The sequence below is a fragment of the Tachysurus fulvidraco genome, chromosome 2 (assembly GCF_022655615.1).
Source record: "Tachysurus fulvidraco isolate hzauxx_2018 chromosome 2, HZAU_PFXX_2.0, whole genome shotgun sequence".
NCBI classification, from domain to species: Eukaryota; Metazoa; Chordata; class Actinopteri; order Siluriformes; family Bagridae; genus Tachysurus; species Tachysurus fulvidraco.
The window spans coordinates 13,398,785-13,423,502 of record NC_062519.1 but is presented as its reverse complement, the minus strand read 5'-3'; the positions used below and the strand labels follow the sequence as shown (position 1 = coordinate 13,423,502).

Here is a 24,718-nt window from a genome sequence, read left to right as displayed (position 1 = left end):
TTTTGGGGACTCGTAGTGGCAGAATACAACAACAGTAAACAAAATGAATATAATTCTGCACAGATTTCATACTAGACAAAAGTCCTTTCTGCACATTTGATTAAGTTTAGATAATCAGTTGCATGCTACTAGTTGTCTAATTACAAAGAATACTAAAAACTTTCTTCTAATCTGGTTTCAGCAATTAATTTTAAAGAAATGGGGTACATCCCAAACTGGTATATCACCGAATACTATTATATCCCTAAATACTATACCATTCGTGGCTAATAGCTAGGAGAGCAAAATATCCCTCCCACAACTACAAAAAAGAAATAAATTACTGTTAACGGTGCACCTTAAATGACATGGTATACTGATCAGACAGACTTTTATACCACAGCCATGATGGAACATATGAACTTAAACTATTTTTTTTTAAACGATATTTAAAATTTTTATTGTCCACATATCCTAATAGGACAACATTCATGAGGGGCTCCCTGGCAGCTGCAGGCCTAAGCAGCCTCATATGGCATTCATTAGATAGAGTGGGAATAAAAACATTTGCTGAACAAAATAAAAATATAAATCAATTGTAATTTGGCACGTTCCAGGAAATCAGACTAAATGGCCATCTGCTGCTAATAGCATTTTTCCGCATCATTGGCATACATTGCTGCATAAAATGCACTAGGTTAAACAACATCTATAGATAATATTGCATGATATAGTATAGTATAAGCATTACATGACAACCCATTAATATGGATGCTGAGGGAACTCTGCAGAAAAGGTGCTTGAATTTATTTGATATCTTGCAATCAAGATTTATAAGGTTTACACTCCATCATTCTTTACCCTTTTCCAGCCCCATTTCTCAAATGTTGCACAGTAGCCAGACTGCAACCATAGGCTACAAACGGAGAAACAGGCAGAGGGTGGGAAGTTGACGGGTATGGAATAGAAATCCTGAAGGACTGTCGGTTTTGTCTCTGAAGTAATGAGGAATTCTTCAGTGGCTCGGTGAACCTTGTGCAAACACCTTGCAGTATCCTGTGTACACTGCCGCAATAAGAAAACAGACAAACCTGTATGAGGGACTCTGCAGACTGAAGCCCTTCAGCTGGAAAGAAAGGTATGCACATTCTTGCTACATGTGAACAAAATTATGATGTTTATCATGCTTTGGCTGCTTCTCACATGTCTGAAATGGAAAAAAATGATGCAGTGTTAGAAGAAAAAGAAGAGCAGTTTTCAGTCATTCAGGGTTAGATTAAACTATGCAAAACAAAACTAATTAAAGTTAAGGAATGCATGCAAAATGGTACATAATTGATTTTTAAGACATCAGAAAAGAATTAAGGCAATATCTGTCTGTATTACACTGGAAAAAGCTGATGAGCTACAGAAATAAACAAGCCACAACTAATATTATTTTCCAAATGGCCTATGTGCAAGCTGCTATTTAATAAAACTATGCTTCCCATGGTTTGCATGTTTCTAAAGGTGCATCCTGTGCACCCTGTGCACCCTGTAATAATAGCCATATCAGGAGCACAGTGTGTCATTACATACTGTTTTTGTTTATCTTATTCAGGCCGACCCATGGACATCAGGCTGCTTCTAGTAATACTTTCTGTGTGTGGGCAAAAACAGGCCATTACTGTAGACAATGATTATGGTGGCTTGCCTCTGCAGATTGAGCGATTTTTAGGGGAGCCCACACTTTTCACCCTCAGGAATCGCATGGCCTCCAGTTGGTCATGGATGGTGAGCAACCAGAACTGTTCTGCAAAATGCGACTGTGCAATTCAGTGGCCCACGGCTTTGTACTGTGACCACAAAGGCCTGGAGCAGTTTCCTGAAAGTCTTCCCTCCAGAACAAAATACCTTTTCCTGCAGGGTAACACGATCAATGGCTTTAGCTCTTTAGCCTTTACCAACACCACTAATTTGCGCTGGCTCATTCTGGACCAAAACCAGCTTCTCAGTGAGAGACTGGACGGTAGGTCACTGCTCAATCTGACCCAATTAGTGAACCTCTTCATGAATCATAACAACTTGACCGAGGTGCCAGCAGGGCTGCCTGGTGGACTCAAGCAGTTAAGACTGGCTTACAATCAAATTGAGAAAATTGGCCCTGGAGCATTCGAAAACTTAGAGAATCTAACAGTGCTTCTGCTTCAAGGAAATCATCTGAAAACTATTGGAGAAACTGACTTCAAAGGTATGGCCTAAAATTAAGGTGCTGTACAGTTTTCATTGTACTGATTTGTAACTTGCCCTCTTCCCTTTTTTATAATCTAAGCCAAATAGTTTCTAATAGTTACTGAATCCTTATAAAATCCAATTTCACTTCCAAAAAAAACTTTTTTTGAGAAGTGGAAAAAGTAAATTGTAACTGTCATAGTTATAAAATGTAAACACAGGAACCAAAGTGTTGTGTCTGTTTGTCATGTCCATCACCAGGCCTTTCACATCTAAATCTTTTGGACCTCAGTCAGAATCTCCTGGACACTTTCCCCAAGCATCTGCCTCCAGCTGTTCAGCAGCTATACCTCTCACACAATGCTCTTACAGGCATAGCTGAGGACAGCCTTCAAGGGTTTAACAGACTCTGTTATTTACGTCTACGAAACAACCGGCTGAAAAACGATGGCCTGTCTCGTGGTGTCTTCAACGTGACATCTCTAGTGGAACTGGACCTCTCCTTCAATCAGCTAACTGAAATCCCTGTTGTTCCCACCACACTGCAGTACCTTTACCTAGAGGTTAACCAAATCGGAGGTGAGATATAAAAATGCAGGTTCATGAATCGTTTTTCTCCCTGAATGCCCTCTTGGACTGACATAATGTTTTGGCACCTTCTAAAAATGACATCTGCTACTTAGAAAGGAAGTAGAGGAAAACATGATTCATAAGCTATTATGTCATAGGGAATTTAGGGCCTGATTCTAAATATCCCAAAGAAAGAGGCTATTCTGTGTGTAAAATTTACTTTCAAACACAGTAAGTGTGTGTGTTGTGAATGATTTATAGGGGAGGTTTATGTATGCACTTTTTTATTGAATTTTATTTGATACCACTGACCAGTTTAGATATTATTAACAATTTTATATTAAAAATTAACGGCAGTAATATGCTTCAAAAATATCCAAAGAAAACCAAAGAACAATACAAAGACAATTAAATACTGAGATATTGTTTCAAGAACCCGGTCTCACAGAAAATAAACAATCCCATGCAATCTGCTGTGTAACTGTACCATGTTTCTAAGTGACTTGGAAGTCAGATTGTGTCTGGAAACTCGATTAGAATCTAATTATTTTTCAGCATGCTGAGAGTAAAATGTTAATCCACTTTATCCAAGTTAGATCATTCAAAACATCAGCTGCTGTAATGCTCATTGAAAAGGTCAGGGACAATTCATGAATTCAAAAATAATCGTATAGTATCAATAATAATAATAATGGGGAAAAAAATCATCACTATTTAGAGTGGTCTCAATATATTACAGAAGTATATTTTGGAACGTAAGCAGTCTGTTTGGTATGAACAGTAGTACGCAATAGAAATGCTGAGACAGATGCAATTTTAAGTGTGCCAACTTTTACAGAAACAAGGTCAATCCAGGAAAGCATAAACAGTGAACAACGGTTTGGTTTAGTCAGAACGTAACGTAAACTGAAATTTATACTTCGAGACTGGTGTGCGTGTGAAAGTCTAGTTATAAAGGGGAGACTGTTGGTGTACGTGTGATTAGATTGACTGTTAATAGAGTGTGCGCTGTGGGAAATGGAGTCCTGGGTGTCCGTGTTTGTACAGTAACTGTAATTGGAGTTGGTGGATTTGTTAGCCCTGACAGTCAGTACACTAAATTAACTTGATTTATTAATCCAATCATGCACTATACACTACACAGTGCCACCTCTTTCATGCAGAAGTTTTTCTGTTATCATTGTTTCAACACAGAACCTATAGTCTTGTGCTGTTTGATATCTGAAGCTAGTTGTAGTGTTTCTAGGCTGGATATCAGTCATGGGAATCGTCATGCTTCCAAGTCGCATGCATGATGTAATCTCTGTTGACGTGGCTTTAATATTTTGACGTGACAAGTCCACGAGAAATATTATGAAAAATGTGATATGTATGAAGGGAAGGACAGATTTTTTTCATGCTGTGAGGTTCAAAAGTTGGGGGTGGGTGGTATTGAGGGGTGGGTTAGCTAATGAAATAGGAGCGATGGGAGGGGAGAGAGGAGAAACATCTGGAATCATCTGTGAACACTCCAGAATGACTCTAACAGTGCCAAATGCACTTTCTGTTCTCTCCTACACTACTCTTTTTTTCATAAGCATGTTTGTTATTATTAGAAGAATCACCACTAGATTTTGTTTTTGTTTAAACTGTGATCAGTTCGGATTTGACACTTCGAACAATAGAAAACAAACAGCCTGCGTTAACCCGAGCCCTCCAGTTGTAATCGAGCATCAATATAATAAAAAAAGGATTCATATTGGACAGTTATTAAAGAGAGATGTTTTGTTTTTGTCAGACAGAATATTAGAATCGAAAAGAAAAAAACAGACATTAGCTTAAAAACAGGAAAAAGACAGAACGTTCTGACCTGCGCCTTTAGAAAGTGGAAACATTTGGTTCCTCGTATTCTTACTGGCGGGAGGAAAGAATGAGGGCTTATATTCCACAGATCTTCAGCAGAGATGACACAGAATACAATCATCAACCAGACCAAACTTGTTGAATGTTTCAGACAGTCTTCTTGACTTTGACAAACATCATCTTTCGGTGTACCAGCTGCAGGAATATGGCCAATAAAATGCAAATACAACCTTTTTATTTAGTCTGAGCTGAACTGAGCTTCTGTATGAGTGTGATATTTTCTTGTGGTCCAGATGATGACAGCATGGATGACTAATATATATATGGTTTTCAAAGAGCTGAGAATGATTATACTTACGGAAACAACATTAGGAAGAAACAAATAAATTTTATTGCAGAGTTTTCAGTACTAATTTCAATATTGCAGGACCAGGATTCTTCACAGTTTGAGATGTTTTCAGTCTGTAATTTGAAAACTGAAATTATATGTGAAATTGTTTGATTTAATTGATTCTTTTTTTCTAGAATTTAACATCAGCAGTCTCTGCAGGACAGTGGATATAACTTCATATTCACATATAAAGATATTGCGGCTGGAAGGCAATGAGATAAAGTATCATCAGCTACCTCCTGACTGGGTTTACTGTCTCCGAATCCTTCAAAATATTTATATCTGACCTGTTCCAGCTACTTTAATGTTGCCAGTTTCATCTTTGTGAAGACTCTCTGTACTATAAATGCTGCAAGGCTGTACACCAAGATTTTGAAAAATAAAATTAAAGATGCTTTTAGACTAGAAATGAAAGGACTTATTGTAAATGATATCTCATATGTAAACGGTCAGCTTTCAAATAAATAAAATACATGTTGATATTTCCTTAACATTTTTCTGTCCAGCTGTTTTCCTTCTAACACAATATCTGTGTTGATATATTTTGTCAAGAGCACGGTTAGGTTTCTGACCAAATTAAATCTCATAAGCATGAGCAAAAGGATTTGTCATGTCATGCTGCCTTCCTCAAGCCTCAGCATGAAAATTGAAAATAGATTCAAATTAAGTATAACACATAGATTGTGTAATTATACTCCAATAGCCAAGATTATACTGGTGCAGGGTAAAACCAGCCCGATGGTCTTCACAACTAAGTCAGAAACTAGCACAGAAGTCAGTAAAAACATTCAAGCTCCTTGGCACATAACATCAAAAATAGGTCCAAATTATACACACTTAGGTTGTGCAATAAGATTTATACTCCAAGGACAAAGATGTGCAGTAGTGCTCAGGGTTGCTAGGACTTCAGGGTAAAACTGATGCACTAACCATTCAGAACAAGCTCAAAAAACAACTGCCAAACCATGACCCTTTTAAACCATGTATTTAACTCACAAAATCATGACTATCTCCAGATATTTAATGCTACAAGCCTTGGAATATAAAATTTGAAACAGGTCCAAATTATAATCTCTGTGTTTGCTAAGTTTTAAAGTTGTCATGCCCCAAGCTATTATGATAATGCTCAGGGTTACTACAAGGTCTTGCAGGGCAAATCAGACTAATATATGATACCCACAATCCAACCCACCCAAAAAAAATGTGCTCATCTTCAAAATCACAACATACCAAATATGCTGCGATGTTCACACAGTGACATCACTTACCCCCTTGTTTGATGAGGCAATGTTTCTACTCCTATTTGGATACTGCTACTAGGGTAATATTATACTTGTACTAGGGCAACTATAATTATTTAATGTGTTGACCATAGTTTTAATACTTTATCACAGCTGTTATGTATATACGTTTATATACATTTATACATATTAAATACTTCCTGCTAACCTGCTTGGTTTGATAAGCTTCAGGATAATTAAAGACATTTGGGATCTATTTTGCTGATGAGGTTGAAGCACAATAAAAAGCTACATCTCAGTGTCCTAAAAAAATTGCTAGGACACATGAATCAATGAAACTGCAGTCCCAGGTCGAAGCTGATAACATGCCCTGTCGTTCCAATCCCCTGGTCAGTCTTTTATTTTATTAGAGCATCTGATATTTTGGTTACCATAATGTTACCAACTTTCCCCACCCTTTAAAACTTTCTAAGATGTCATGGGTTCAACTACATTCTATGGCACTGAGACAAGCTTTTTACTCTTGGCCGGTGCCATGGAGGCATTGTTTTGCCTCTAAAGCAAAATCCCAGATTTCCAGTCAGAGAATGTCCCTGGACTCACTTTCACCAGAGAAACAATAACAGAACAGCTGAGAAACCACTAAATGGTACCAATGCTTTTTCCACTATTTCTTTAAAATAAGCGAACTTTAAATGGAAAAACATTACTAGAGATCATGAGTGGGATTGAGACGTCACACAGACAGTTTTGCTTTGATGAGTTTAATTAGAAGTTCTATAGAAAAGCAAACCTAAGCCCTTTTTTAAATAACAAGTTCATGTAGATTACTTCTTCAGGGTTGTTGCCAGTGCCACCATTTTCCCATGGAACTCTGTTGACCTGCTGCTACGAGTTCATTTTGATGTTGGGTTTATAATGTTTTGCTTACATTAGACTAAGCATAAAAAATTTTAACGGCATAAGTGTAGGCTAGAGATTTTTTTTTTTTAAAAAGAGATTCAAGGCATTCACTGGTGTAAAAAACAAATATATTATATTTTGAAAAAATATATATTGTTGTAAACAATTATATTGTATATTATATTTATATTTTTGTAAAAAAAAGATTTTGATTTTGGTTAAAACAGCAATAAATTGTCTATTTATAAGTCGGCCTAGGAAAGGAATGTAATTTTTAAATTTTTTAATTATTTGGCAATTATTAACGGTAGTTATTAATGAGAGTTTAGTATTTAATACAGGGAGGGTCGGATTATTATTTTTATTTTTTGAGACTAATTTTAGAACTTCGGTTAGTTTTTTAATCGCTGTTTAGCTGTTTTTGTAATGCATACCTGGCAACCCTGACTCTGTGGTACCTAAGCTATCTCAGAATAGGAAACAAATTATATAAGGTTGCGGCAAAAACAAAGAGAGGAGAAAATAACAGTGATGCACTGATTGGGTTTCAGTCACTGACATTGTCTCTTGAGGACATACAGTATTCCTCTATTGAATGACTGCAATTTCTGAAAGACAGCTACAACTTTAGCATTTGGCATCTTTTCCTTGTTAAACCCAGACTGAGTGAGAAAGAGTACACTGTTCTCAGTATGGATATTAAAAACTTCAAAATATACAACCTAGATTTTCCATAAAAAGTTTGTTCTTGGAAGGTACAAGCCGCTAGGGCATGCAGCATTTATTCCCTCATTAGTTTGTGAAAATAGATCCTTACAAAGAAGCAGGAGGAACTGATGCATAATCAGGCTCATGCTGGCAGGTGAGGAAGGTTTGAGGAAGAACCACCCGGAAAGGAGTTTACAGATTTTGTAAGCATCAGTGAGTTCTCAAGGTTGAAACTAATAGCATGTTTACCATGCCTTCTGGCAACACAATAGGGAGAAGAGTCATTTTGTATGTACTATGACGTTACCAGGAACTAATTTCAGGGAGGATGAGGAAATATAATAAACAAACTCCATGGTCTGTAAAAATAAATCGAGTGAATAAACTGTCATGCATTCATACATTTCGGGTGGGACAGTAGAGTCACTGATGTCATGAATGAACAGTTTAAACCATACAAATCATCTACTATAAAACTGTCTTAATATTATAAATAATGTGGCCATAATATGTAATGCAAGATAAAGTAACAGGAGAAAATTACATTTGATCTCATACCCAGTAAAACCTCCAATACTTTATGGACTGTAAGATCAATCTCAATGTCCCTGAGTTTAGCGTGTAACTCTTTAGCTAGTAACGTTCAAACAGAAATAGGGGAAATCCATGATCCTATAATGGACCTGTAATGGACTGGAGTCCCACCAATTGTCTCTGGTGCTCCTGACGCTGACCAGGATAAAGCAGTTGAAGATGAATCAATGAATGTCTCAATAAATGAATCAATGCACGAAGGAAATTTGAGACAATACTGAACTCCTACTTGCGTTGACCCGTTTGACTGTTTGCTATCAGTTAGCTAATCTTAGTGATGTTTGTTATCTGTACGGTAGGTTTGAAGAAGGTTAGCAAATTATACAGTCTTGCCCGGATAGGAGGATATTCAGCTTCCTAGCATTAGCTGGGAAACTGGCTATACTGGCTGGTTAGACAGCTAACAGAAATACCGCTTCTCAATTAAACGGCCACCCCAAAGTTTTTGTTGTAATTATTTTTTCCTGCTTCCAATACGCATCATAATAACACAAGTTTTCAAACCAGGAAATCTTGCTGCACCATTGATGTAACAGACAAGGCATGTTTATGACCGGTGTCTTAAAAATCTCATCATATTTAGCAGTCAACATGTTCTTAACTGGTTCTCCTGGTAGCTATAATGTGAACGTGTGAGACAGTAATCTTGTCTTAATTGATTGACTTGTAACACTGTTGGCTTTGTCCTCAGCAGGGAATGACTAGTTTTTTTTGTTGACTTAGACACATTCAAAACCCAGAGGAGGTTGTAAAGTTTGTGTGGTTAATTCGGTCATAACTCCAGGGTGGAGAAGGTGCTTGGTTAGCAGAACTTAATGAAACTCAGTCTGGATGCATGTAACAGACCTCCATGACCGACAGAATTCTTTACAGTGTTTATGGTGCCATATAACTTGGACACCCAGAACAGACTTACAGTACGGTACTTTTTTCCTTCATTTTTGACAATGCTGAGTGATCAAAACCCAGTTGACTTCAGGTCTTGTGAAGCAGGCAAAAAAAAAAATAAAACAAACTATCATTTACGCTACTTCTTTATTCTTTTTTTTATTTTATTTTTATTATGGGTGGTACAAAGAAACAAGATTAGATGTCTGGTCAAGTCTAAATTTGCTGTTAGGAGGGAAAACAAAGCAGCTGGGGAAGACAGATCTTCATGCTGCTTTTGAAAATGATAATGTGTAAGGGCATAATTGTTATTAGGATGAGGAAACTTAGAAGTCAGCCTAAACAGGGATAGGACAGACAGGGTGTCAGGTGAGAAATGGGAAGTCTGACGAATGAGAAATGACCTGTGACGTCCTATAAACAGCAGAGCAGAATAAGGTACTAAAAATCATTTAGAACTTTTTCTAATGTGAGGTGAGAATAACGTTCCCAAACCACACTATATTATATCGTGCAAGCATTGTCCATGTGTATAGAAATATACTGTGTTTTTTAAAAAAAAAAATAATAATAATTTTTAGCTCAGGACAGAAACTTTAACCATGAGATGGCTTTTCCCAGGCCAGCACACATGTGCATATACTGTAGGACGAGCTGTTGCTGACAACAGAGTTAAACTAAGCTTACTTCATGTTAATCACCTGCAGAAACTATTAAAAACAAATGAATCAAAAATAACGCTCACTGATGTACTTCACTGAAAAAAAGATGTTAGTCAAAATTATCTTAAGTTGCATGTTGCTTCTATCTACATTTATTGAATTGGGACAGAGAAGCATTTATTATCGCCACATATACATTACAGGACAGTGGAATTCATCTCTTCACATATACCAACTGAGGAGGTTAGGGCAGGGGCAGCTATGATACAGCACCATTGGAGCTGGAAGGGTTAAGGGCCTTGCTCAAGAACCTAACAGTGTCAGCTTGGCAGTGCTGGGGCTTGTACCTTGATCCTCTGACCAACAATCCAGAGCCTTAACCACTTGAACCACTACTGCCCACAAATATATATTTGTTTGTTAACTTTTTATTACATTTCATTCACTTTTTTTTTTTTTAGTGTTACAGATTTTTTGATTCAACATTTCCAAGAACCAAGCGCTGCGGTTAATGCCATCATTCCTGGGAGGAGAACAAGCTTGCTTGGTGGTTTCATGATATTCTTTAACAAGCAAGTGACTTCACTGTTTGCTTCCTGTTATCACAGTGGAACATGGCCATATATCAACATCTGTAAAGCAGACAAACAAATGTGTTTGTCTGTGCAACACACACATATACACACACACACACACACACACACACACACACACACACACACACACACACACACACACACACGTATTAAATAAACATGTATTAGTTGTATTAAAAAAGTGAGGAAGCAGTGTTACCTTTTCATCCCGGTTCATATGATGAAATCCATCAAAGGAATCCTTTGACAAGGTTAGTTTTGACAAGCCTAGACATGTTAGTTTTTAGTTTGTGCTTTAAGCCAAGTCTGATGCATGCCTTTCATTATCATCGTCTTTGTCAAAAGATGGATTGAGTCCATTAATCATTATTAATTATAAGAGAACAAGAGTGGAGTTGACTGCTTTATGATATATTCACATTCACTCACACACACACACACACACACACACACACACACACACACACACACACACACACACACACACACACACATTTATGTTTTATATCACAGTCTTTGAGTTTTTACATGAGTTGTGAAGAGAGATCAATGTGTAAATTAACCGCTACAGGTGTCAGCTGATTAATCTGTTTATTTGGCAGCAGATTTTTAATAACCATGATGCATTTTTCTATCTACAGTGTATGCAGTATCTACAATGAGATTAATATTAAAGGTCGGTTATAATTACAGATTCACTGTCGAGTTTAAGGGATAAATAAGAAACTAAGATAGGTTTACATGTTAATAATTGTTATTGTGAGGACTTATTGTCTTGACAGAGCCCCACCAATTTTACCAGAAGTGACACGTTTTGCCAAATGTGATGCAAGTTAAAGTTTCTCTTTGTGCTTAGCTCTTATTGATTACTGCAAAATACTGCATTAAAATTTAATATGAATTCAGTTGTATGTTTTTGCTGGTAAAACTTTCACTGCTTTACAGAATCGATGTACACTGGATGCATGATTTGACCTAATTAATTTGAATGCGAACTTCCACCTTATTGATCTAGCATGGCTAGTGGTGAGACCGTAGCAAAGCTACTTGAAACCTCTTGTTATTCTGAGCGGCTCTGCTTTATCTCAGACATGCAGTGGTTAAGTTCTATCCCACGGGCACATGTTGAACTGTCATCAAGAGACAGACTCAGGAACACCCTTGCCACATGAAAAAGATCAGTTCTAGACTTTCTAACAATGTCTCTTTTGTTTTGGCCTTCACTGAGCAACATTAAGAACGAAAAAGCAAGATGAAATTATGGGATTGGATCAGCAGCAGATAAATAATTGCAACCACAAAAAAAAAAAACACTGAACAATAGCAGAGAATGGTTTGGGAATTTTTAGTCCATATAAAAATAAAAGATACAATTCTGCCGGGAGTAAATCTGTATATTTCCAGATAACTATGCGTCGCTTTAATAATAAAATGTCGTTAATTATTTATTGCTTAGTGGTGAGAAGTTCACTCCAGTGTGGTTTCCTACAGTGGAAGGTTGTTTTTTTTTTTACACTGCAATTAAGATACAGTCATTTCTTCTATTTCAAGAATTAAAACAAAAACACATCTCACCTCCCAGTAGGTGGTTTTAATTAAGATAAAATTGTACATAGTTGTGAATAAGTGTATGGATGTGTATATGCACAATGCCCTGCAAATGACTGCCATCCCTGCCAGGCTTCATTCCTGCCTCAAGCCCAGCGCTCCTGGGACAAGCTCCACATCCGTGCGCATACTAAGAGTGAGTGAGCGGATATATCTTTTCCATATGGGACCGCAGCTGGGCAACGCAGAAATCAAATTGTACAAAATAAACACATGAAGCTCAAAAATAAACTGCATCATTTTAATAGAAAGCAGATGATATAGCTCATCGTGTTTATATTTGTCCCCATTCCTAAAGCATCTCTGTGGAGTGCACGAGTGCATGTGTTCTGCTAAGCTGCATGAGAAATGTTCAGACTCCAAACCTTCAGCTGCAGGCAAAGTGAGAAAGAGGCTGCGAAAACAAAAAAAGCTTGCTCATACAGTAAAAGTGCCATTATTAAGGTCATGCACAATCATGCCATCTTGAGAGTCTGTGGAACCCAAAGCAGCCCAGCCTTCCAAGATTCTGTGGTATCGCTGGCCAACTTAAATCAAGGACACATGAAGCTGATTGAAAAACTGGCCAAGTATCCATGTGACACAGCAAAACAGCACAGAACCAATGTCTGAACATGAGAAATCCAAGCCTTGCATTTTTCAGCTTTAAACATACACACGCACACACTCACACACACTCATTAACCCAAAGCTCACCCAGGGGAAGGAGATGAGAACATATCCTCTTTGTGAGGGATGGGCATTTAGACTCAGGCACTTTCCTCAGGGGTAGGAGAGAGAGAGAGAGAGAGAGAGAGAGAGAGAGAGAGAGAGAGAGAGAGAGAGAGAGAGAGAGAGAGAGAGAGAGAGAGAGAGAGAGAGCGAAAGAGAGAGAGAGAGAGAGGGAGAGAGAGAGAGAGAGAGAGAGAGAGAGAGAGAGGGAGAGAGCGAAAGAGAGAGAGAGAGAGAGAGAGAGAGAGAGAGAGAGAGAGAGAGAGAGAGAGAGAGAGAGAGAGAGAGGCAGCACAGCTGACCTTCAGACAGAAAAGCAAGGCAGCAGAGACCTAATAGGCAGCCTGCTTAAGGAAGAGAGCAAAGTTTGGTAGAACAAGGAAGAAGGGAGAGTAAGAAAGAAGTTAAAAAGAGTACTGTGTAGTACCAACAACAGGTAAGATTAAAATATATTCTGTTTTCTTTGGAAACTGTTAGTGAAGGGTAAAACATCAGGGAAACTTGCTGTGTCGGAACAGGTTGGCACTTACAGTAGCACTTGATGCCATGCACACTGCTGCCCTGTTTCTATAGAAACCCTCCAACTTGTCCTCTCTTCTATGATTTTCCATTTTGCAGGTTCAATCATCAGTACTGTTTCATCTAATGCCGATTTATTAATAGAAGTGAATGTATTGCTGTGTTGATGCTTTACTTGGGTGCTGTTTATTCATGCATTCATGGAGGTTCAGGAAAACAACTAAGTCCTAATCTCCCTAGCACAAGGGAGTGCCTACGCCCAACACTTTCTGCACTTTTCAAATGCAAGCTCTTCTATAAATGGAATTAAAAGTACTTTTTAAAAAAGTAAATAAATAGATTAGCAAACAGTTCTTCTCAAATCTTCCTTACATCGATTACGCAGATGTTGCCAAGCTTCATTCTTCATTCCTTGTTCACCGCATCACAATTTTCAATGCATTCATATCCTTTTTTGGGCAAGTCAGAAGACTGGACAGCAGAAACTATTTATCATTGAATTTAATTTCAGACACATTGCAGTCATACATAACAGAAGCTGCTGAAGCCGTTCCCCATCTGTAGATCTTATTTTCACCTGTCAAACTTTCCTTACCAAGATTCAGTCCTTGATCTATGGAAAAATCTCTATAAAGAGACCCGACATTCAATATAACAACAATAAGCAGGAGCACACATTCCACTGTTTGAATGTCACATGTGTTGTGAATAATTTGACCTAGAAGGAGACCAATGAAAACCTTCCTGTGCAGATGGTTTTTCTTACTTATGTAACTTTCCTAAGCAAAGAAACTCTCCTGGCAGTGATTTGGTTTAAAAGATAGGACATGAAAGCCTGTAATGACCTTAGAATTGTCCAGTCTGGAGATCAAAATCTGTAAAGTCTCTCATCTCTTGTAAGCCTCTAATTTCTGACAACAATATTATTGTAGACGTCTGAAGTAAGGGCAATTGTGCAAGCACAAACAATGGTGGGAATTAAACACGCATTCAGATGTATTCACTGTGTTTAAGCAAACAGTTCTTCCGTCCTTCTCAGATTTTTATTGTGTGTAGACAAATACATGTTTACTTAAGCTAATTACAGATATCTTCAAAAATCCTTCTCAGCCATGACATCAGTACCCTGTGAAATATCTCAATCAAGACAGCTTTGAGACCTTTATTTGGAGATTAGTACAGTACCTCACCACCTTGCATGTCAGCTTTTCATTTGGGTCCCACCCAAAGCAAGCATTCAGCTGTCCTAAAAAACAAACCCACATTTTCCCAGTATTCCTTGTTACCCAGACGCCTCCCTTACTTTCTGCTGTCGCTGATTAGACAGCTGTCACTCAGCCAGATGGCTGCAATCCAACACTTTTGTGATCAGGACTCATGCTGAGCTAGGCTTGGCTTTCCTGTTAATAATTCATAAATATATGAACAATAAATCTGAACATGGGTTAAGCTGAAATTCGATACCAATGATGTCGGATTTCTGAGGCTGGATCAAAATTTCCATCTTTCCCCAAACAGCATGACTTGACTTTGGTACTTTAACATTCAATACAATGTCTCTTTGTCCTAAATCCACTCTCTAGTGAAATACTATCAAGAAATATTACACTATAACTTGGAACTTGTGTGTATGTGTTTGCCAAATGTCCGTTAATACTAAAACAGATGTAATGAGCTTAACCACATTCAAAACAAATTAAATAAACAGGATGAACATTACATATATTTTGTAAAAACCATTACATATGGATCGTTGTGTTACGATTGCTCATTGTGGATATTCCTGTGGTTGCTCTGGTTAAAAGTTAAACTATTAATGACAGACGTGATGGACAGAAGGGGAAATGACATGAAGTACAACATCGTATTGGTATTTATCTTTACTACAAGCTGTTAGTTGGGATGAACTACAGAAGCACATTGTAGATAGTTAACATCCAGAGATCCAATAAAAATGGCCTCCATATTTTGCTTTATTAAATGTCTCACCTATGAAAAATACAGGCTGACTAATCAATTACGGCCAGAGAACTAATATTAACAAAATGGAATACACAAAAACCCAAAGAATATCAGTATATCAAACGATAAACGTTGATGTACAGTTCACTTCTTGGCACGATTATACGCATCTCCAACGATACAGGCGTAACTCATTTCCACATGTTGTACACGGGAGGCATCAACCTTTGAAGTTGTGCTCCCTTCAGCAGTCTGTGTATCAGATGTGTGGTGAAAGCAGAAGCAGACACTCACAGCAATTTTATGACTGGCTGGTTGCAGGTTTCCTGCAGCATCTCAGAGGACTTTGTAATTCTCTGTTTCTCTCATTGAGTGTCAGCCTCTCTCTGAATCTAGTCATGCCTTAAACAAATGGGTCTTTATTTGAAACTATGCACCCAGAGACAGGAGCTAGCAACCTGGAAAATCTAGTGCAAGGTTGTTTATTTAAGTGTGTGACATGATATTCACGAGTGTGGTGATGCATGTCTGCAATGTTTTAACTACCGTAACAGCATAAAGAGAATACTTCAACTTGTCTCTTTGGTCTGGCATGTGCATTTAGCTGGGTTTGGTTATGTCACTAAGAATGATATTAGAAATTATGATATCACAATATCAATGACATAACCATAGCCTAGAGAGTGTAATAATGAATTACCTGGCTTTTTCTGGTAAATATTTGAGATATGATCAAATACCAAAGATTAAATTGCAAGTTATTATTATTAATTGCTAGGTAATAATACTGATAGTGTGCAATCTCTTTTACCCTAGAACGATGAAGGCTGAGCTAGGATACTGCTCTCTGCTTCTTCTTCTCCTTACCATAGATGTTTGGGGACAGCAGCCTAGACCACGACCTCGACCAAAACCTCCCACCAATAACGATCTTCCCAAGAAAGTACTAGAACCCAAGGAGCCCACTGATTTTCCTCCTGTTATCATTGGTCCACCTTCTTCATTCGCAGACTGCCCAAGGGAATGCCTGTGCCACCCTTCCTACCCAAACGCCTTGTACTGTGAGAACCGCAACCTCCGCAAGGTCCCGATCATCCCACCTCGCACTCACTATCTCTATCTACAGAACAACTACATTGATTCAGTGACTGCAGCCTCCTTTAACAACGCAACAGAGCTCAAGTGGATAAACCTAGGAAATAACCGCATTCGGTCTATAGAGAAACAAGTGTTTGAGAAGCTTCCAAACCTGCTGCATCTATATGCACAGAGGAACCTTTTAAAGGAAATCCCAAGCAATTTGCCTGCCGGTTTGGAGCAACTCCGTCTCAGTCGTAATCTGATCTCAAAGATCGCCCCTGGTGCTTTCAGCAAGATGGAACACCTTGCTCTCCTGGACTTACACCATAACAGGATCAGCAACACCAACCTGGCCAAGAATCTCTTTAAAGATCTTAAGAATCTGATCCAGCTTAATCTGGCTCACAATATCTTAAGGAAGATGCCTGCAAATATACCCAACAGCATTGCCCAGTTGTTCTTAGACAGGAACAACATTGAAGAAATTCCCCAGAACTATTTCAAGGACTTCACAAGCCTAGCTTTTGTTAGACTTAACTACAACCATTTGACTGACAAGGGCCTCCCAAAAAAGGTATTCAACATTAGCACACTGCTGGATTTGCACCTGTCGCACAACAATCTGTCTACCGTCCCGCAGTTCAACGCGCACCTAGAGCATCTACACCTTAACAACAATAATATTGAGAGTATGTTTCCTTCGCACTTCCTTGATTCTTTTTATTATCATCAATGTACTGTACCAACCTTCAATTATCATGTTATTTCCGTTTTGTCTAGACCTGTGAAACAAGCTTTAATATAACTAGTAATTAAACACTGTTGCCTTCCTCTTCTAGGTATCAATGGAACAGAGATCTGTCCCTTTACACCTAGCGAGGATGTACATGATCCAGACAGCATGCCCAAGCTGAGGTACCTGCGACTGGACGGTAACCACTTGACCCCGCCCATCCCAATGGACGTCATCATGTGCTTTAGACATCTCCACTCATTAATGATATAGAGGATGGATGTCTGCAATCTTCTCGATGCACAGTGCTCCTGTCCACTTGACAGTACTGATTGATTTAACAGTACTATGGGATACACAAAGAAATAGCAATATACAGTTGCTTGGTAGCTTGAGGAATGTTTGTCTGAGCTTCTGAAAGCATATTTATTAAACTTCATTTAGGAACAACTGCTTTGAGCATGACGGCATTAAAGATACACATATGATTTTATGTCCTTGTGATGCAACAGTATTAACTACAATATCAAGGAAATGATGGTGCATTAACCGAAGTGTAGAGTGTTATAAATAATGTATTGAAAAAGCAAAATTGCAGTCAAAAAGGCTGCTTATACACTCACAGGCCACTTAGGGACACTGCTAGGGATCTGCTTACTCATGCAGTTATCCACAACGAGCACAACACTGTGCAGATACAAATCAAGCTTCTGTTAATGTTCATCCAAAAGAGAATCACAACCAGAATGGGGAAAATGTGATCATAGAGACTTTAACTGCGGCAAGTTTAGTTGGTTTGAGAATTGCAGTAAATCATAAACTCCTGGAAATCTCATATCTCTAAAGTCTAAAAAATTTCCATTGAGGGACAGTTCTGTGGGTAGAACTGCATTTATAAAGTCGAAGGAGATCAGGGAGATCAGAGACATCAGAGAAGTATGGTTAGAGCCCGACCCAAATAAACAAGTGTGCTGTGCAGAAAAGCATCTCAGACTACAGAGTTAGAGACTGCACAGTTAGAACTTTGAGATGGCTACACAAGCAGAAGAACAAAACAGATTCCATTCCCGTCAGCCAAGAACATGAAAGCGATGGCTACAAACTCAAGCATTTTTTTTCTGTTCCTCGAGTGACAGGAGTGAAACCAGGAGGCTGTTCTGTAGCCCAAATACATTTAATTTATTCTGAGGTGCTTTTTCATTCACCGTGGTTATAAACATCGTTTATAACAGTTACTGTCTGCTCAAACCAGTCTGAGTCATTCTCCCAATGATTAGCTGACTAGACGATTACATAAATCATCAGGGGTCCAGGTGTTCCTATTTCTGTTGCCAATGAGTGTATGAGGACTAATAAAAGGAAAATAGTCACTTTAAAAGAACTGGGAACAACGTGACTACCATGTAGTTTAAACTGTCCTTAATGTGCCTGTGTTTTTAAGTTAATAATAATAATAATAATAATAATAATAATAATAATAATAATAATAATAATAATAATAATAAATAATTCCTTTTTGTCACTTGCCTTTTTGTATCTTTTGAGCATAAATAAAACCTGCACTTATCTATGGGTTTCTCACTTTACATCTTCATTCATGTGTGTTGATAAAAGCAATGGCAGGTCCTGAATATGTAAAAGGTGTAAAAGAGGACATTAGGATGCAAAAGGAAGCCCAAGAGATATCATATGCACATAACCTGTTAACTAGTCTGGGTTTTTTACCGGTTTATTTTGAATCATGAGGAACATAAAATGTCCAACCTGTGAATGAGTTTATGGTTCAAATGTATGTCATTCTAAATACATTACTGAATGATTACTAGACTCTTTATTTCTTCATAGATAAGTGTTTATATTAATTCATATTAAAGAAGAGAGAGATAATGTAATATCTACATAAAGGTGATTTCATATTGAAGACAATCTCTATCTTTATGTAGAAACCTTTCCTTACGTGAGGAGTACAGATGATACCATCTAGTGGCTAACAAGATGTAGAATGTAGATTTATCCCCAAGGGTAAGTTTATGTTGTGTCCCAAGAGCCAACAGTTCACACCACTCAGTTAACTCAATATACCACAAATAAAAATTAAATAAAAATATCCATTAGAAATAACTATCTAGGTTATTTGGGATTTCTGTGGGATTTCTATTTATTAATAACTTTAATAAATATAACATACAAATGAGGTACATTTCTACATTAGTATTATTGCTCCAGTTAAACAATTTGATTTATTTTAAAGAGGAAAAAAAACAACAACAATGAGACATTTATCAATGAGAAAAAATGGAGAAAAACGTGCAAAATGGATTCATTAAACTGGACCTAAATTGAGAATCATCACTAAAACTGTTTTTTTTTTCTTCTAGATAATTTGTCTAGAATCTAATTAGATATTTTATCTTAAGCAGTTTTGTAACTGGCATTGTGTATGTCATGGTCCTTAACTACTGCACACATAAATCATTAACACATCAAAGTATGTAAAAAAAAATTTAAGACTGTATATTTATACTTAAACTGAAATTAAAACACGTGTACACGCCTCACCGCTGTAATAGTAAAAGATGTTTGCCTTCCTGCCAAGTGCTAAGTCACCACGCCTCATTACCAGCATTAAGCAGACAGGTTGGTTCAGGAAAATTAATTACTATGTCGTCACTTAATGTTCTGAGGTCAGCGTGGACGTTCACAGCAAACAATTGATCATAAGAAGGAAATATTTTTCTATTAATATATACTGTATTACGTTGCACTGAAATATAGAGCGAGAAAATATCTTTCAGTTCTTGCTGCATGTTCAATATTGAGAAGTGTATCTGTGATGCATCTATAGTAACAGTATAGTGTTAATAAATAAATAAATGTCTGAACAGACATTTAAAATGTGCTCATATCCTTTATGACTGGATGTTGGGACGGTTATGTAAGAGGAAATGATAATTGCAGGAAACGGAAATTATACACAGAGGCTACGGGTTTGTATTAGGAGAAATACTGACAAACAGGTGAGCAAACCAGTTTACGGGGGAAAAAACTCCAGTCTTATACATAATAGCTTGTATGGAATGAATGTATGAAGTCATGTACAATAAAGTGCAAAGTGGAAGCACTTCCTTCTATTACAACATCTCTGCTTAGATTGCAAAACAATGTTTTTCCACATCATTAAAACTGGATGCAATTCTTTACGTATATATATATATATATATATATATATATATATATATATATATATATATATATATATATATATATATATATATATATGTGATATTATTATATATTTTTTTAAGGTTGCTGATGGTTCACGTTCACGAGCTCAGGCTCCACATCCATAAAAAGCACTTTAACAAGCAAAAATCTCTCATTTCTGCAGGCTGCAGACGTCACTTTCTTTCTTTGCTTATATTTATGTTCTTCAAACTTAACGGTGACTTTATATTTTACTTGAGAAAACCTGAATGGTTTTTGTAACTGCCATTTGGGTAAACAATGAATTATTTAGTAGGAGATATAAATAAAATATAACAGCAGTCGAATATCAAATTAACTGCCAAATATTTAAAAAATTTATCATGGGTGTACTACAATGCAGTGGATCATTATTCTGAGAAAATTGCAATCCACTTCCTCTTACAGTAAAGATTTTCTGATCAATTAAGTCTGAGCAATGAAGAAATTCCGTTTCCATCCTAATATAAGACTCAGCATGGACACACACACTCACATACACATCCACATCTTAAGAAGAAACACTCATCAGTCACCTCAAGGTAAGAATAACTGGTACTCTTCTTTTAATACAATTACCTTTCTGAGATTCTAAGTTTGTTGAAACAATGATAATGATATTAAGTAAAACATGTTCAATGCTCCACATACTAAAACTGCACATTCTCTATTTAAAATGTGATGCCACTGTTTTTTCATCCCCCATGCTGTGGGAACTTGATTTAAACATCATCATGGGCACAAAAATAATACCTGTATCATTTTCCAGGTTAGGCTGTAACGTCCAAAGATGAAAACCTCCCTAACGTGCATCCTGGTCATTTGCGCCCTGCTTGCTGGCATCTTGGGCTCAGCCATGGGACGCAAGCTCAATCTGGGCTCCTGTACACTGACGGTTCACACTCACGAGCTCAGGCACCACTTCCAGCAGATCCGCCACAGTATGGTGAGCCGTTTCTCTTTCCTTAGAGGCATTTTTACAAAGAGCAACGTTGTAACCTAGAAAAAGAGCGCTTCTTTAGAATAATTAGGTTAATGAATCATTGGTGACAAACCAGGGCATGATATTCATGATTACAGAACAATAATGTTATATAACCCACATTAACTGGAGTAATTACAGCAGTTCTGAAAACGTTACCATGTTATTAAGTTTTTTATTTTATTAAGCCTTCTATCTATCAAAGTGTCTATTAGGTTAGATAATTGGACCTCAAAAGTCTTAAGGGTTTATAGCATAGTTTGTATTGTCAAGATACCTGTGCGGTATAGCTTAACGAGCCTGGTGTCGTGTATTTATTTATTGATTTGGTCGACAGGTTGCACAAGACAACCACAAAGGTGTGCGCTTGCTGAAGGTGGAAACGATGAAGAGCTTGCAGGTGAGACTTGCTAAATTTTTACCAAAAATTAATTGTTGCTCATTTGCACGTATTTCAAGCATATGATGAAACAATACAACTTTGTGGTCGTTAGTACACAACCGACCTTCAAGCCATTGCTATTATACCATACGATCAACAAATTTGTTTGGCTGAGTGGATCTGACTGGGCTTCTTTTTCAGGCAGCAGATAGCTGCTGCTTTCTGAAGCAACTCCTACGCTTCTACATCGAGAAGGTGTTCAGCGGCTACACGAGCAGCCAGTCGCTTCACCAGAGAACCACCAGCGTTCTGGCCAACTCTTTTCTCAGCATGACCAAGGACTTGAAAGCTTGTGTATGTACAGTAGATCACCTACAAATTCATTTTTACTTATTTTTTATTGAAGACTATTATTCAAATCAAGTTTATATTAATGTGCGTGTTCAAATAAGTCATGGTTTCTATAGCAACAACCTACACAGAGACTCTGCAAACATGTTAATGATATAGTAAAGTTTATGTGATGCATGTTTTTGAATTCTTTAGTATTAGCTTTGTAATGCTTTAGACAATATCAGTGAATCAGATGAGACTCAGTTGCAGAGATTCACTTGGTCCTGCTTGCTAATAGTGATCTCTTACTTCCCAACAGCATGCTCAGATGCTCTGCCAGTGCAGTCAGGAAGCCAACCTGAAGTTTGACGCCATTCAGGAATCCTATGACAAGGTAAACAACTCATGTCTCTGAATGCTTGTCTTAGCTTCACTCTTAGAACGAACATTTCCTCATGGCTCCTTTGGATAGTTAAATGTACTTAATTTCATAAAAGATCTCATCCTAATGCAGACACCTTGGCAGAACAGGTGATGTTTTTTCCTCACTATTCTTATTTTTTTACACAGTTGGAGGTGGCGGCTGCGTCGGTAAAGGCCATAGGAGAGCTGGATTACCTTCTGGTGTGGCTTGAAAGCTTCCACAACAAAGACCACCATCATGATGACTCAAAATAGGAGCTTTACACGATGAGTTTCATGATGCGGTGCTGATTTGTTTAGAGGAGCTACATGAAATTTTTATTTAATTGTATACTTTAGTATCATCATTTTCATTTTGGTAGAAATTGTAATTTAATTTAATTTTTTAAACGAATTCATTTAAATGAATTAATTTTTGGTGGAACGCATAGTGGGATTCACTGGGTAGCATTTTTGTTACCTACAGTCCAGACAAATAACTGCACCATGTTGGATGTAATCGGTAGACCCTCTTGAAGGCGTCTCCTGAAAAAATATAATGTATGAAATATTTAATGGTTGCTTTATGCTGTCATTGTGACAGCATTATTTCTGAAAACAGTAATGCCTATGGCCCTTGAATTTATGTTTATCTGCACGCATGACTCGAAAGAGTTGTGCTAGAATGTAGACCTTTGAGGCCAACATCATAATGATGACTCAAACTAGCATCTTTACGCCGTCCGTTTCACGATGTGGTGCTGATCTGTTTAGAGAAGCTACAGTACGTGAAATTTTATTTTAATCTTATAATTTAATCTCATCATTTTCATTTTGGTAGAAATTGTAATTTAATTTTTTAATGGAATTCATTTTTGGTGGAACGCATAGTGGGATTCACTGGGTAGCATTTTTATTATTATCATCTACAGTCCAGACAAATAACTGCACCATGTTGGGTGTAATCAGTAGACCCTCTTGAAGGCAGGAAGTATAATGTATGAAATATTTAATGGTTGCTTTATGCTGTCATCGTGACAGCGTTATTTCTGAAAACAATAATGCCTATGGTCTTTGAATGTATGTTTATCTGCACGCATGACTCAGAAGAGTTGTGCTGAACTGTAGACCTTTGTCAGGTCAGTTTGTTTGAATCATGTTCAAACCATGTTCAGTTGTAACTTAAGAGAAAATAAATGTTTATCATCCTCAGTCCTTGTGTATGCCGTTTCTTAGCGTACCTGTAAGCTTAGTGCACCAAATTTACTTACTTTAAATCTAGAGATCCTTCCCCAAGAGTGAGAGAAGTGCAAGAGAAAGAAAAAGAAAAAGGCAAGCAGCCAGAGCAAGGGACACGAATCGAGACACAGAAACCAGTGAGACTCTACTGACCTCTGGTGGAAATACATAGAGGAGTTTTAGTACTCATTAAAGAGGGCTAATTGCATTTAAATATATTTACATGGTTTAATTAAAAATACTGCAATTGGCAGTAAAACAAAATGTTACCAAGGCAATAACGAATGCACTCACTGTTCACTATTGTACATGATCTTATTCACATCGAACATCAGTATGGGGAACCAAAAGTTTCATTGTGGCATGGTTTAATTTTAGAGCCAGACAGGGTTGTTGTGTTTTTGTTTTTTTAACTGCTGATCTGTGATTATCACGCAGCGGCAGAGTCTAGAGTTTCCACAGAATGGTGTAAAAAAAAAAAAAAAAGTACAACTTCATGAAGCAGCAGTTCTGCAGGCGGACATGGCTTGGAGGGCCACCTGGAGCCGGAGTGCATTGAGCTGAAAGGAGAGAGTAACTAAAATAACTACTCTCTGCAGGAATTGAGAAAGAAGTACATCATCTCAGAATGCACACATAGGTGAATACTGAGGCAGATCGGCTGCAAGAGCAGAAGACTATTCCAGGTTCCACTCCTGATGGGTTAAACGCCGACACAATTTCAGCAAAACTGGACAGTTTACAAGTCTGTCCATGCACAAAAACCGCCGCTCACTGACTGATTGGTTCCTTTTGGGGTTTTTTTTTTTGCACCATTCTGTGTAAAGCCTACAAACTCTCCATTCTGTGCAAAAAATAGCATGATCAGCAGTTTCTGAAATACTCAGACCAACTGCCTTGACACAGTTAGTCACTTTGATCACATTTTCCACAATAAAG

General features: G+C 37.5%; 3 protein-coding genes across 4 annotated transcripts; all 3 read left to right on the top strand.

Moving 5' to 3' along the window:
• Positions 1-536: 536 nt before the first annotated feature.
• zgc:113307 (uncharacterized protein LOC553753 homolog) lies at positions 537-5,587 on the top strand. Its single transcript, XM_027144358.2, has 4 exons — positions 537-1,117; positions 1,580-2,209; positions 2,452-2,769; positions 5,128-5,587. The coding sequence occupies exons 2-4, from the start codon at positions 1,588-1,590 to the stop codon at positions 5,277-5,279; spliced, it is 1,092 nt and encodes a 363-aa protein (XP_027000159.1). The 5' UTR covers positions 537-1,117; positions 1,580-1,587; the 3' UTR covers positions 5,280-5,587.
• Positions 5,588-13,137: 7,550 nt separating this feature from the next.
• LOC113641570 (proline/arginine-rich end leucine-rich repeat protein) lies at positions 13,138-19,020 on the top strand. The gene is made up of 3 exons (XM_027144357.2): positions 13,138-13,340; positions 16,202-17,154; positions 17,305-19,020. Exons 2-3 carry the CDS (start codon positions 16,206-16,208, stop codon positions 17,469-17,471), a joined length of 1,116 nt encoding a protein of 371 aa, XP_027000158.1. The 5' UTR covers positions 13,138-13,340; positions 16,202-16,205; the 3' UTR covers positions 17,472-19,020.
• A 1,915-nt stretch (positions 19,021-20,935) lies between these two features.
• On the top strand, positions 20,936-23,752 carry il19l (interleukin 19 like). 2 transcript variants are annotated; one of them, XM_027144359.2, is made up of 6 exons: positions 20,936-20,983; positions 21,211-21,387; positions 21,761-21,823; positions 22,007-22,159; positions 22,458-22,532; positions 22,709-23,752. In XM_027144359.2, exons 2-6 carry the CDS (start codon positions 21,232-21,234, stop codon positions 22,814-22,816), a joined length of 555 nt encoding a protein of 184 aa, XP_027000160.1. In that variant the 5' UTR covers positions 20,936-20,983; positions 21,211-21,231; the 3' UTR covers positions 22,817-23,752. The 2 variants fall into 2 exon arrangements, with proteins under 2 accessions (XP_027000160.1, XP_047661401.1); XM_047805445.1 differs by lacking the exon at positions 20,936-20,983 and having other exon boundaries at positions 20,990-21,387.
• Positions 23,753-24,718: the final 966 nt, after the last annotated feature.